The sequence below is a fragment of the Pseudophryne corroboree genome, chromosome 1, assembly GCF_028390025.1.
Source record: "Pseudophryne corroboree isolate aPseCor3 chromosome 1, aPseCor3.hap2, whole genome shotgun sequence".
In the NCBI taxonomy this organism is placed as follows: Eukaryota; Metazoa; Chordata; class Amphibia; order Anura; family Myobatrachidae; genus Pseudophryne; species Pseudophryne corroboree.
In genome coordinates this window covers 664,877,648-664,891,689 of record NC_086444.1, presented here as the reverse complement: position 1 = coordinate 664,891,689, position 14,042 = coordinate 664,877,648, and the positions used below count along the sequence as shown (strand labels likewise).

At 47.5% G+C, this 14,042-nt stretch overlaps 1 protein-coding gene across 3 annotated transcripts in view; it reads left to right on the top strand.

Annotated features, from left to right (window-relative positions):
* The window catches only part of SUSD1 (sushi domain containing 1), a 669,144-nt gene that overhangs the window by 576,552 nt on the left and 78,550 nt on the right, over positions 1–14,042 (top strand). For all 3 annotated transcript variants that reach the window (XR_010175769.1, XM_063914696.1, XM_063914695.1), the window contains exon 23: positions 545–638. Coding sequence is in view for 2 of the 3 variants with exons in the window: in XM_063914696.1 (XP_063770766.1) it covers positions 545–638 (94 nt within the window). In the remaining variant the exon portion in view is untranslated. The remainder of the gene's footprint in view (positions 1–544; positions 639–14,042) is intronic.

The following is a 14,042-nucleotide window of genomic DNA, read 5'->3' as shown; positions in this document are numbered from 1 at the left end:
GAAGGGGGTGAGTGTTGGGAGAGGGGAACACTGAAGAGGAGGAGCTACTAGCGGTGGACACTGAAATGAGCTGTGATGAAAGGGGTCAGTGAGTATTTTCACGTAGACAGTGTGTGCTTTTAGGGGAGCAGTGATGCGGTCAGTGAGGGAGAGGGTCAGTGACTGAGTTTTGAGGGGGTCAGAGAGTGCTATGAGGTCATGATATGAGGGCTCAGTGATATATGGAAGGAACAGGCAGTGAGAGAGAACTATGGATAGGGTAATGAGAGACGGCTATGAAAGTACAATCAGGGAGATATGCATGAAAGGCTGGTAGCAAGCCAGGGCTACTTGATTGCATTTGCCCCCATGCTAAAAGTCGCCAGTCAGCCCTTTAGTACTTAACCTCTCTCCAAGCTTTGATAAATATCTCCCTCAGTTTAATATTAAAACTATTAATCAATATTCTGATTCACTGACTATTTGTTAAATTCTAATGTGTTGTTTGCTGACGTTTCTTTTTTATACTGTATGTCAGTGAGCATTTTTTGTCCTTTTCTTTCAGAGCTACCAACCAGTAGACATCATATGACTGTGGTTTTTTTAGGATCAATTGCCTTTGTGTGCTTCATAGTACTCACATCCTACTCAATGACCAGGTAATGATGTTCTGTATATTTTGTTTTTTTATGGATAGGATTATACTTTGTGGAAAATAACCTGATTTATGACTAGTAAGAGAAATTTATCAGGGATTACTTTCTGTTCATTGAGCCAATGGGTCATTCAAATAAAAATGTGAAAAATGTTAAACCATCTGAGTAAGATGTGTGACTGTCCTAGTATCACAATCATGTGATTGCTTTGCTTCCGTTGTATATTTATAAGCAGAACTGAACATTTTCTTTGCATTTTTAAGAGATCAACAGTAAACCATAATATTATGCAACATAGAGGCCAATAGCACACTCAACTATTAATAGTACAGTAGTTAACTCAAGTAATAAATGAAGTCCAAAAAGATTACTCAGTGGGTGTCTGGTGTTACGTAGAGATGAGCGGAACTCCCTCCCCAATTTCACTACCCGAGCCCGGATCCGAGTCCGGCTCGTGTTTTCCCGCCTGACTCGGAAACCAGAATGAGGCAAAACATCATCATCCCGCTCTCGGATTCTCACGGGGTTTGGGTTCCATATAAGGAGCTGCGCGTCGCCGCCATTTTCACTCCGGCATTGGAGAGTGTAGAGAGACGACGTATCTCCATCCTCAATGTCCTGCATCAGTTCAGTGGTAGTGTCTTGTGCTGCATCAGTCCAGTCACAGTGGTGGTGTCCTCTGCTGCCATATGTCCACTGCTGCTGTATAAATCCAGTCCAGTGATGCTGTGTTGTGCTGCATCAATCCAGTGGTAGTCTCTTGTGCTGCATCATTCCAGTCATAGTGGTGGTGTCCTCTGCTGCCATATGTTCAGTGCTGCTGTATAAGTCCAGTCCAGTCCAGTGGTGCTGTGTTGTGCTGCATCAGTTTAGTGGTGGTGTATTGTGCTGCATCAGTCCAGTCACAGTGGTGGTGTCCTCTGCTGCCATATGTCCAGTGCTGCTGTATAAATCCAGTCCACTGCAGTTGTGCTGTATTGTCCTGCATCAGTACAGTGGTAGTGTCCCTGTGCAGCTGTATATGTCCAGTGGTACTGGCGTATATGTCCAGTGATACTGCCGTATATGTCCATTGATACTGCTGTATATGTCCAGCGGTACTGCCGTATAAATCCAGTGATACTGCCATATATGTCCAGTGGTACTGCCATATAATTCCAGTGGTACTGGGGTATAAATCCAGTGATACTGCCACATATGTTCAGTGGTACTGCCATATAATTCCAGTGGTAATGGCGTATAAATCCAGTCCAGTGATACTGCGGTATATGTCCAGTGGTTCTGCCATATAATTTCAGTGGTACTGCCGTATAATTCCAGTGATACTTCCGTATAATTCCAGTGATACTGCCGTATAATTCCAGTGATACTGCCATATAATTCCAGTGGTACTGGCGTATAATTCCAACGGTACTGCCTTATAAATCCAGTCCAGTGATACTGCCATATATGTCCAGTGGTACTGCCGTTTAATTCCAGTGGTAAAGCCGTATAATTCCAGTGGTACTGTCATATAATTCCAGTGATACTGCCGTATAATTCCAGTGGTACTGTCGTATAATTCCAGCGGTACTGGCATATAAATCCAGTCCAGTGATACTGCTGTATATGTCCAGTGGTACTGCCATATAATTCCAGTGATACTGTCATATAAATCCAGTGGTACTGGCGTATAAATCCAGTCCAGTGGTACTGCCGTATAAATCCAGTGATACTGCTGTATATGTCCAGTGGTACTGCCGTATAAATCCAGTCCAGTGATACTGCCGTATATATGTCCAGTGATACTGCCTTATATATGTCCAGTGATACTGCCGTATATATGTCCAGTGGTACTGCCGTATATATGTCCAGTGGTACTGCCGTATATATGTCCACTGGTACTGCCGTATATGTCCACTGGTACTGCCGTATAAATCCAGTGGTACTGGCATATAAATCCAGTCCAGTGATACTGCCGTATATGTCCAGTGGTACAGCCGTATAAATCCAGCGCTACTGCCGTATATGTTCAATGGCACTGCTGTATAAATCCAGTGGTACTGCCGTATAAATACAGTGATACTGCCGTATATGTCCAGTGGTACTGCCGTATAAATCCAGTGGTACTGGCGTATAAATCCAGTCCACTGTTACTGCCGTATATGTCCAATGGTACTGGTGTGTAAGTCCAGTGTTACTGCCGTATAAATCCAGTCCAGTGGTTCTGCCATATAAATCCAGTGGTACTACCGTATAATTCCAGTGAAACTGCCGTATAATTCCAGTGATACTGCCATATAATTCCAGTGATACTGCCGTATAATTCCAGTGGTACTGGCGTATAAGTCCAGTGATACTGCCGTATAAATTCAGTCCAGTGGTACTGCCGTATAAGTCCAGTGGGACTGCCGTGTAATTCCAGTGATACTGTCGTATAATTCCAGTGATAATGCCGTATAATTCCAGTGATAATGCCGTATAATTCCAGTGATACTGCCGTATAATTCCAGTGATACTGCCGTATAATTCCAGTGGTACTGCCGTATAAATCCAGTCCAGTGGTGCTGCCATATAAATTCAGTGGTGCTGTCCTGTGCTGTATATTATTTACTCCAAATAAAGGGGTTATTAAATAGTTAATCCAAAAAATGTTCACAGATTTTGCCCTGTGTGGTGTAGAAGTACGCTCTCCTGTACCGCATATTATTATATAACGCCAGAAAAATAATGGAGAACAAAAATTTGAAGGATAAAATAGGGAAAGAACCACTTCCTCCTAGTGCTGAAGCTGCTGCCACTAGTCATGACATAGACAATGAAATGCCATCAACGTCGTCTGCCAAGGCCGATGCCCAATGTGATAGTAGAGGGCATATAAAATCCAAAAAGCCAAAGTTCAGTAAAAAGACCCCAAAAAATAAATGTAAATGGTCTGAGGAGAAACGTAAACTTGCCAATATGCCATTTACGACACGGAGTGGCAAGGAATGGCTAAGACCGTGGCCAGGGCCGGTTCTGGCGCTCTGTGCGCCCCGGGCGGCAATAGGGGGCGTGGCTTCATACAGGGGGCATGGTCATTTACGCCCCCTGTACAGACTGAAATTATGTGCGGTGCGTGATGACGTCATCGCGCACCGCACAGCAAAGGTCCTCTCCACGAAGGGAAACTAGACGCGTACGAGTCTAGTTCCCTTCGTCGAGAGGACCTTTGCTGTGCGGTGCGCGATGACGTCCTCGCGCACCGCACAGTAAAGGACCTCTCCACGAAGGGAAACTAGACGCGTACCCGTCTAGTTTCCCTTCACAGCGGCAGCGGGGGAGCAGCGGCCAGCGGCAGCAGGCGGGCAGCGGGGGGCACACAGCAGCAGCAGATCTTGCCCTGGTGCGGCGCCCTCCGGAGGCGGCTCCACGGGCAAAAGTCCTGCTTGCCCGTGGCAAGATCCGCTACTGACGCTATGTTCATAACTAGTGGGTTAGCTTCACATGATGATGGAAGCCCTCATCCTCCCGCTAGAAAAATGATAAGCGTTAAGCTGGCAAAAGCACAGCAAAGAACTGCGTTCTAAGATGGTATCACAAATCCCCAAGGAGAGTCCAAGTGTGTCAGTGGTTGCGATGCCTGACCTTCCCAACACTGGACGGGAAGAGGTGGCTCCTTCCATCATTTGCACGCCCTCTGCAAGTGCTGGAAGTAGCACCCACAGTCCAGTTTCTGATATTCAAATTGAAGATGTCACTGTTGAAGTACACCGGATGAGGATATGGGTGTTGCTAGCGCTGAGGAGGAAGTTAATGATGAGGATTCTGATGGTGATGTGGTTTGTTTAAATTAGGAACCGGGGGAGACACCTGTTGTCCGTGAGATGAATAAGCCCATTGTGACGCCTGGGCAAAATACCAAAAAAGCCACCTCTTCGGTGTGGAATTATTTCTCCCCAAATCCAGACAACAGGTGTCAAGCTGTGTGTTGCCTCTGTCAATCTGTAATAAGTAGGGGTAAGGATGTTAGCCACCTCGGAACATCCTCCCTTATAAGTCACCTGCTGTGCATTCATCAGAAGTCAGTGTCAAGTTGTAAAACTTTGGGTAAAAGCATAAGCAGTCCACTGACACCTAAATCCCTTCTTCCTCCTGTACCCAAGCTCCTGCAAGCCACACCACCAACTCCCTCAACGTCAACTTCCTCCTCAGTCAGGAACGTCCGTAGTCCTGCAGGCCACGTCACTGGCAAGACTGAGGAGTCCTCTCCTAACCGGGATTCCTCCGGAGGATCCTTGAGTGGTACGCCTACTGCTCCTGTTGCTGCCACTGCTGTTGTTGCTGCTTGGAGTCGATCATCATTCCAGAGGGGAAGTCGGAAAACCACTTGTACTACATCCAGTAAGCAATTGACTGTCCAACAGTCCTTTGTGAGTAAGATGAAATACAGTAGGACAGCAGTCATCCTGTTGCAAAGTGGGTAACTGAGGCCTTGAAAGCTATGTTGGTGTTAGACGTGTGTCTGGTATCTGCCATTAGTTCAGTGGGACTTAGAAAATTGATGGAGGTAGTGTGTCCCCCCGGTATCAAATCCCATCTAGGTTCCACTTCACTAGGTAGGCGATACCGAGAATGTACGTAAGAAAAAGTGTCCCCAGTGTCCTAAAAAATGCAGTTTTTCCCACTGTCCACTTAACCACGGACATGTGGACAAGTGGAACAGGGTAGACTAAGGACTATATGACTGTGACAGCCCACTGGGTAGATGTATTGCCTCCTGTAGCAACAACAGCGGCACCAGTAGCAGCATCCCGCAAACGCCAACTCGTTCCTAGGCAGGTTATCACCGCTTTTCATAAGAGGCATACCGCTGACAACCTCTTACGGAAACTGAGGGACATCATCGCACAATGGCTTACCCCAATTAGACTCTCCTGGGGATTTGTGATATCGGACAATGCCACCAATATTATGCGTGCATTACATCTGGGCAAATTCCAGCACGTCCCATGTTTTGCACATACAATTAATTTGGTAGTGCAGAATTTTTGAAAAATGATAGGCGTGCAGAAGATGCTGTCGGTGGCCCGGAAAATTGTGGGCCACTTTCGACATTCAGCCACCGCGTGCCGAAGACTGAAGCGCCAGCAAACACTCCTGAACCTGCCCTGCCATCACCTGAAGCAAGAGGTGGTAACGAGGTGAAATTCAACACTCTATATGCTTCAGAGGATGAAGGAGCAGTAAAAGGCTATTCAAGCCTATACATCCACCTACAATATAGGCAAAGGAAGGGGAATGCACCTGACTCGAGCACAGTGGAGAATGATTTCCGTCTTGTGCAAGGTTCTCCAACCCTTTGAACTTGCCACACATGAAGTCAGTTCAGACACTGCCAGCTTGAGTCATGTTATTCCCCTCATCAGGCTTTTGCAGAAGCAGCTGGAGAAATTGAAGGAGGAGCTAAGATGGAGCGATTCCGCAAAGTATGTGGGACTTCTGGATGGAGCCCTTCATTCGCTTTGCCAGGATTCAAGGGTGGTCAATCTCTTGAAATCAGAGCACTACATTTTGGCCACTGTCCTCGATCCTAGGTTTAAAGCCTACGTTATATCTTCGTTTCCGGCAGACACAAGTCTGCAGAGGTTCAAAGACCTGCTGGTGAGAAAATTGTCAACTCAAGCGGAACGTGACCTTTCAACAGCTCCTCCTTCATTTTCTCTCACAACTGGGGCTGCAAGGAAAAGGATAAGATTTCCTAGCCCACCCGCTGGCGGTTATGCAGGGCAGTCAGGAGCAAGTGCTGACATCTGGTCCGGACTGAAGGACCTGCCAACGATTACTGACATGTCTACCGTCACCGCATATGATTCTGCCACCATTGAAAGAATGGTGGAGGATTATATGAGTGACAGCATCCAAGTAGGCATTATATGAGTGACAGCATCCAAGTTTCCTGTCAGTATGTATACTGACAGGAAAAAGATGCAATTTGGATGCCCTTGCACAAACTGTCTTTATTTTACCGAAGTTGCCCCCCCTCCAGCGTGTACTCCGAAAGAGTGTTTAGTTCTGCCGGTAACCTTGTCAGCGATCGGCGTAGGAGTTACTTTAACAAAATGTGGAGAAGATGATGTTCATCAAAATGAATTATAAATTCCTCTAGGGAAGACCTTTACCAGCAGTTGCCTCCAGAAAGTACACAGGGATCTGTGATGATGGATTCCAGTGGGGACAAATTAATACTCTGTGAGGAGGAGGATGTACACACTGAAAGGGGTGAGGAATCGAAGGATGAGGATGAGGTCGACATCTTGCCTCTGTAGAGCCAGTTTGTGCAAGGAGAGATTGATTTCTTCTTTTTTGGTGGGGGCCCAAAGAAACCATTCATTTCTGCCAGTCATGTGGCAGACCTTGTCGCTGAAATGATTGGTTTGTTAAAGTGCGCATGTCCTGTTTATACAACATAAGGGTGGGTGAGAGGGCCCAAGAACAATTCCATCTTGCACCTCTTTTTCTTCTTTGCATCATGTGCTTTTTGGGGACTAGTTTTTTAAAGTGCCATCCTGTCTGACAATGCCGTACAAATCCAGGAGTACTGCCGTATAAGTCCAGTCCAGTTGTGCTGTATCAGTGCAGTGGTGGTGTCTTGTGCTGCCATAAGTCCAGTGGTGGTGTCCTGTGCTGTATGTTATTTACTCCAAATAAAAGGATTATATACATTACTTATATTATTATCCAAATAGTTTTTACAGGGTTTGCCATGTGTGGTGTAGGGGTACACTCGCCTGTGCTGCATATTATTATAATAGCTCCAAATAAAAGGGTTATTATTATCCAAATTAATTTTACAGGCTTTGCCGTGTGTGTGTGTGTGTGTGTGTGTGTGTGTGTGTGTGTGTGTGTGTGTGTGTGTGTGTGTGTGTGGTTTAGGGGTACGCTCTTCTGTGCCACCAATATTGTGCATGTATTACATCTGGGCAAATTCCAGCACGTCCCATGTTGTTCGTGCCGCACACTTGTGTCGCTTAGCTTAGTCATACAGCTACCTCATTGCACCTCTTTTTCTTCTTTGAATGATGTGCTGTTTGGAGCCTAGTTTTTTTAAGTGCCATCCTGTCTGCAACTGCAGTGCAACTCTTAGATAGGCCTGGTGTTTGTGCCGCACACTTGTGTCGCTTAGCTTAGTCATCCAGCTACCTCATTGCACCTCTTTTTGTTCTTCACGTGAAATTGCTGTTTGGGGCCTAGTTTTTTTAAGTGCCATCCTGTCTGCCATTGCAGTGCCACTCCTAGATGGGCCAGGTGTTTGTGCCGCACACTTGTGTCGCTTAGCTTAGCCATCCAGCTACCTAATTACACCTCTTTTTCTTCTTTGCATCATGTGCTGTTTGGGGCCTATTTTTTAAATCTGTTATCCTGTCTGCCACTGCAGTGCCACTCCTAGATGGGCCATATGTTTGTGTGCCGCACACTTGTGTCGCTTAGCATAGTCATCCAGCCAACTCAGTGCAACCTTTTGGCCTAAAAACAATAGTGTGAGGTGTTCAGAATAGACTGGAAATGAGTGGGAATGAATGTTATTGAGGTTAATAACACCGTAGGATCAAAATTACCCCTAAATTATGTGATTTTACCAGTTTCTCTGACGTCCTAGTGGATGCTGGGAACTCCGAAAGGACCATGGAAAATAGCGGCTCCGCAGGAGACTGGGCACAAAAGTAAAAGCTTTAGGACTAGCTGGTGTGCACTGGCTCCTCCCCCCATGACCCTCCTCCAAGCCTCAGTTAGATTTTTGTGCCCGAACGAGAAGGGTGCAATCTAGGTGGCTCTCCTGAGCTGCTTAGAGTAAAAGTTTAAATTAGGTTTTTTATTTTCAGTGAGTCCTGCTGGCAACAGGCTCACTGCATCGAGGGACTGAGGGGAGAAGAAGCGAACTCACCTGCGTGCAGAGTGGATTGGGCTTCTTAGGCTACTGGACATTAGCTCCAGAAGGACGATCACAGGCCCAGCCATGGATGGGTCCCAGAGCCGCGCCGCCGTCCCCCTTACAGAGCCAGAAGAGCAGAAGAGGTCCGGAAAATCGGCGTCAGAAGACGTCCTGTCTTCAATAAGGTAGCGCACAGCACCGCAGCTGTGCGCCATTGCTCTCAGCACACTTCACACTCCGGTCACTGAGGGTGCAGGGCGCTGGGGAGGGGCGCCCTGAGACGCAATAAAAATACCTTAGATGGCAAATAAAATACATCACATATAGCTCCTGGGCTATATGGATGCATTTAACCCCTGCCAGAATACATAGAAAAATGGGAGATAAGGCCGCCGATAAGGGGCGGAGTCTATCTCCTCAGCACACTGGCGCCATTTCCCCTCACAGCTCCGTTGGAGGGAAGCTCCCTGGCTCTCCCCTGCAGTCACTACACTACAGAAAGGGTTAAAAAAGAGAGGGGGGCACTAATTACGCGCAGTATTAAAGATACAGCAGCTATAAGGGGAAAAACACTTATATAAGGTTATCCCTGTATATATATATATAGCGCTCTGGTGTGTGCTGGCAAACTCTCCCTCTGTCTCCCCAAAGGGCTAGTGGGGTCCTGTCCTCTATCAGAGCATTCCCTGTGTGTGTGCTGTATGTCGGTACGTTTGTGTCGACATGTATGAGGAGAAAAATGATGTGGAGACGGAGCAGATTGCCTGTAATAGTGATGTCACCCCCTAGGGGGTCGACACCTGAGTGGATGAACTGTTGGAAGGAATTACGTGACAGTGTCAGCTCTGTATAAAAGACAGTGGTTGACATGAGACAGCCGGCTACTCAGCTTGTGCCTGTCCAGACGTCTCATAGGCCGTCAGGGGCTCTAAAGCACCCGTTACCTCAGATGGCAGATATAGACGCCGACACGGATACTGACTCCAGTGTCGACGGTGAAGAGACAAATGTGACTTCCAGTAGGGCCACACGTTACATGATTGAGGCAATGAAAAATGTTTTACACATTTCTGATAATACGAGTACCACCAAAAAGGGGTATTATGTTCGGTGAGGAAAAACTACCTGTAGTTTTCCTGAATCTGAGAAATTAAATGAGGTGTGTGATGATGCGTGGGTTTCCCCCGATAACAACTGATAATTTCTAAAATGTTATTGGCATTATATCCTTTCCCGCCAGAGGTTAGGGTGCGTTGGGAAACACCCCCTAGGGTGGATAAAGCGCTCACACGCTTGTAAGGGCTCTACCCTCTCCTGAGATGGCCGCCCTTAAGGATCCTGCTGATAGAAAGCAGGAGGGTATCCTAAAATGTATTTATACACATACTGGTGTTATACTGCGACCAGCAATCGCCTCAGCCTGGATGTGCAGTGCTGGGTTGGCGTGGTCGGATTCCCTGACTGAAAATATTGATACCCTAGATAGGGACAGTATATTTTTGCCTATAGAGCATTTAAAAGATGCATTTCTATATATGCGTGATGCACAGCGGAATATTTGCCGACTGGCATCAAGTCTAAGTGTGTTGTCCATTTCTACCAGTAGAGGGTTATGGACACGACAGTGGTCAGGTGATGCGGATTTCAAACGGCATTTGGAAGTATTGCCTTATTAAGGGGAGGAGTTATTTGGGGTCGGTCTTTCAGACCTGGTGGCAACGGCAACAGCTGGGAAATCCACGTTTGTACCCCAGGTCGCCTCTCAACATGAGAAGACGCCGTATTATCAGGCGCAGTCTTTTCGTGGACAAGCGGGCAAAAGGTTCCTCATTTATGCCCCGTGACAGAGGGAGAGGAAAAAGGCTGCAGAAATCAGCCAGTTCCCAGGAACAGAAACCCTCTCCCGCCTCTGCCAAGCCCTCAGTATGACGCTGGGGCTTTACAAGCAGAATCAGGCACGGTGGGGGGCCCGTCTCAATGAATTTCAGCGCGCAGTGGGCTCACTCGCAAGTAGACCCCTGGGTCCTTCAGGTGATATCTCAGGGGTACAAATTGGAATTCGAGACGTCTCCCCCTCGCCGTTTCCTAAAGTCGGCTTTACCGATGTCTCCTTCTGACAGGGAGACAGTTTTGGAAGCCATTCACAAGCTGTATTCCCAGCAGGTGATAATCAAGGTACCCCTCCTGCAACAGGGAACGGGGTATTATTCCACACTGTTGTGGTACCGAAGCCGGACGGCTCGGTGAGACCGATTCTAAATCTAAAATCTTTGAACACTTACATACAGAGGTTCAAATTCAAGATTGAGTCACTCAGAGCAGTGATTGCGAACCTGGAAGAAGGGGACTACATGATGTCTTGGGACATCAAGGATGCTTACCTTCATGTCCAAATTTACCCTTCTCACCAAGGGTACCTCAGGTTTATGGTACAGAACTGTCACTATCAGTTCAGACGCTGCCGTATGGATGGTCCACGGCACCCCGGGTCTTTACCAAGGTAATGGCCGAAATGATGATATTCCTTCGAAGCAAGGGAATTTTAGTTATCCCTTACTTGGACGATTCCCTGATAAGGGTAAGATCCAGGGAACAGTTGGAGGTCGGTGTAGCACTATCTCAGGTAGTGTTGCGGCAGCACGATTGGATTCTCAATATTCCAAAATCGCAGCTGGTTCCGACGACTCGTCTTCTGTTCCTAGGGATGATCCTGGACACAGTCCAGAAAAAGGTGTTTCTCCCGGAGGAGAAAGCCAGGGAGTTATCCGAGCTAGTCAGGAACCTCCTAAAACCGAGCCAAGTCTCAGTGCATCAATGCACAAGGGTTCTGGGTAAAATGGTGGCTTCCTACGAAGCAATCCCATTCGGCAGATTCCACGCAAGAACTTTCCAATGGGACCTGCTGGACAAATGGTCCGGGTCGCATCTTCTGATGCATCAGCGGATAACCCTGTCACCAAGAACAAGGGTGTCCCTCCTGTGGTGGTTGCAGAGTGCTCATCTTCTAGAGGGCCGCAGATTCGGCATTCAGGACTGGGTCCTGGTGACCACGGATGCCAGCCTGCGAGGCTGGGGAGCAGTCACACAGGGAAGGAATTTCCAGGGCTTATGGTCAAGCCTGGAGACATCACTTCACATAAATATCCTGAAGCTAAGGGCCATTTACAATGCTCTAAGCTTAGCAAAACCTCTGCTTCAAGGTCAGCCGGTGTTGATCCAGTCGGACAACATCACGGCAGTCACCCACGTAAACAGACAGGGTGGCACAAGAAGCAGGAGGGCAATGGCAGAAGCTGCAAGGATTCTTCGCTGGGCGGAAAATCATGTGATAGCACTGTCAGCAATTCCGGGAGTGGACAACTGGGAAGCAGACTTCCTCAGCAGACACGACCTCCACCCGGGAGAGTGGGGACTTCACCCAGAAGTCTTCCACATGATTATAAACCGTTGGGAAAAACTCGACAGGTATTGCGCCAGGTCAAGGGACCCTCAGGCAATAGCTGTAGACGCTCTGGTAACACCGTGGGTGTACCAGTCAGTGTATGTGTTCCCTCATCTGCCTCTCATACCCAAGGTTCTGAGATTGATAAGATGGAGAGGAGTAAGCACTATATTCGTGGCTCCGGAGTGGCCAAGAAGGACTTGGTAACCGGAACTTCAAAAGATGCTCACGGAGGATCCGTGGCCTCTACCTCTAAGAAGGGACCTGCTTCAGCACGGACCCTGTCTGTTCCAAGACTTACCGTGACTGCGTTTGACGGCATGGCGGTTGAACGCCGGATCCTGAAGGAAAAAAAAGGCATTCCGGATGAAGTCATCCCTATCCTGATCAAAGCCAGGAAGGATGTAACCGCAAAACATTATCACCGCATTTGGCGAAAATATGTTGCGTGGTGCGAGGCCAGTAAGGCCCGACGGAGGAAATTCAACTGGGTCGATTCCTACATTTCCTGCAAACAGGAGTGTCTATGGGCCTGAAATTGGGGTCCATTAAGGTTCAAATTTCGGCCCTGTCAATTTTCTTCCAAAAAGAACTAGCTTCAGTCCCTGAAGTTCAGATGTTGTAAAAGGGGTACTGCATATACAGCCTCCTTTTGTGCCTCCAGTGGCACATTGGGATCTCAATGTAGTTTTTGGGTTCCAAAAAAGTCACATTGGTTTGAACCACTTAAATCTGTGGAGTTAAAATATCTCACATGGAAAGTGGTCATGCTGTTGGCCCTGGCCTGGGCCAGGCGCGTGTCAGAATTGGCGGCTTTATCCTGTAAAAGCCCTTATCTGATTTTCCATTCGGACAGGGCGGAATTGAGGACTCGTCCTCAGTTTCTCCCTAAGGTGGTTTTCAGCGTTTCACCTGAACCAACCTATTGTGGTGCCTGCGGCTACTAGGGACTTGGAGGACTCCAAGTTGCTAGACGTTGTCAGAGCCCTGAAAATATATGTTTCCAGGACGGCTGGAGTCAGAAAATCTGACTCGCTGTTTATCCTGTATGCACCCAACAAGCTGGGTGCTCCTGCTTCTAAGCAGACTATTGCTCGTTGGATTTGTAGTACAATTCAGCTTGCACATTCTGTGGCAGGCCTGCCACAGCCAAAAATCTGTAAATGCCCACTCCACAAGGAAGATGGGCTCATCTTGGGCGGCTGCCCGAGGGGTCTCGGCTTTACAACTTTGCCGAGCAGCTACTTGGTCAGGAGCAAATACGTTTGTAAAATTCTACAAAATTGATACCCTGGCTGAGGAGGACCTGGAGTTCTCTCATTTGGTGCTGCAGAGTCATCCGCACTCTCCCGCCCGTTTGGGAGCTTTGGTATAATCCCCATGGTCCTTTCGGAGTTCCCAGCATCCACTAGGACGTCAGAGAAAATAAGAATTTACTTACCGATAGTTCTATTTCTCATAGTCCGTAGTGGATGCTGGGCGCCCATCCCAAGTGCGGATTGTCTGCAATACTTGTACATAGTTACAAAAATCGGGTTATTATTGTTGTGAGCCATCTTTTCAGAGGCTCCTCTGTTATCATGCTGTTAACTGGGTTCAGATCACAGGTTGTACGGTGTGATTGGTGTGGCTGGTATGAGTCTTACCCGGGATTCAAAATCCTTCCTTATTGTGTACACTCGTCCGGGCACAGTATCCTAACTGAGGCTTGGAGGAGGGTCATGGGGGGAGGAGCCAGTGCACACCAGCTAGTCCTAAAGCTTTTACTTTTGTGCCCAGTCTCCTGCGGAGCCGCTATTCCCCATGGTCCTTTCGGAGTTCCCAGCATCCACTACGGACTATGAGAAATAGAATTATCGGTAAGTAAATTCTTATTTGTTATGTTTTTTTCAAAAATCATCCAGATCCAAAACCAAAACCAAAACACGGAAGGGTGGTTTGGGCAAAACCAATCCAGATCCAAAACACGAGCATGGAACCAAAACCAAAACCAAAACACAAGACACGAAAAGTGCCCGCCACACATCTCTAGTGTTAAGCTGATCCAGTAGGTCTCCCAATATCTTGCACATAC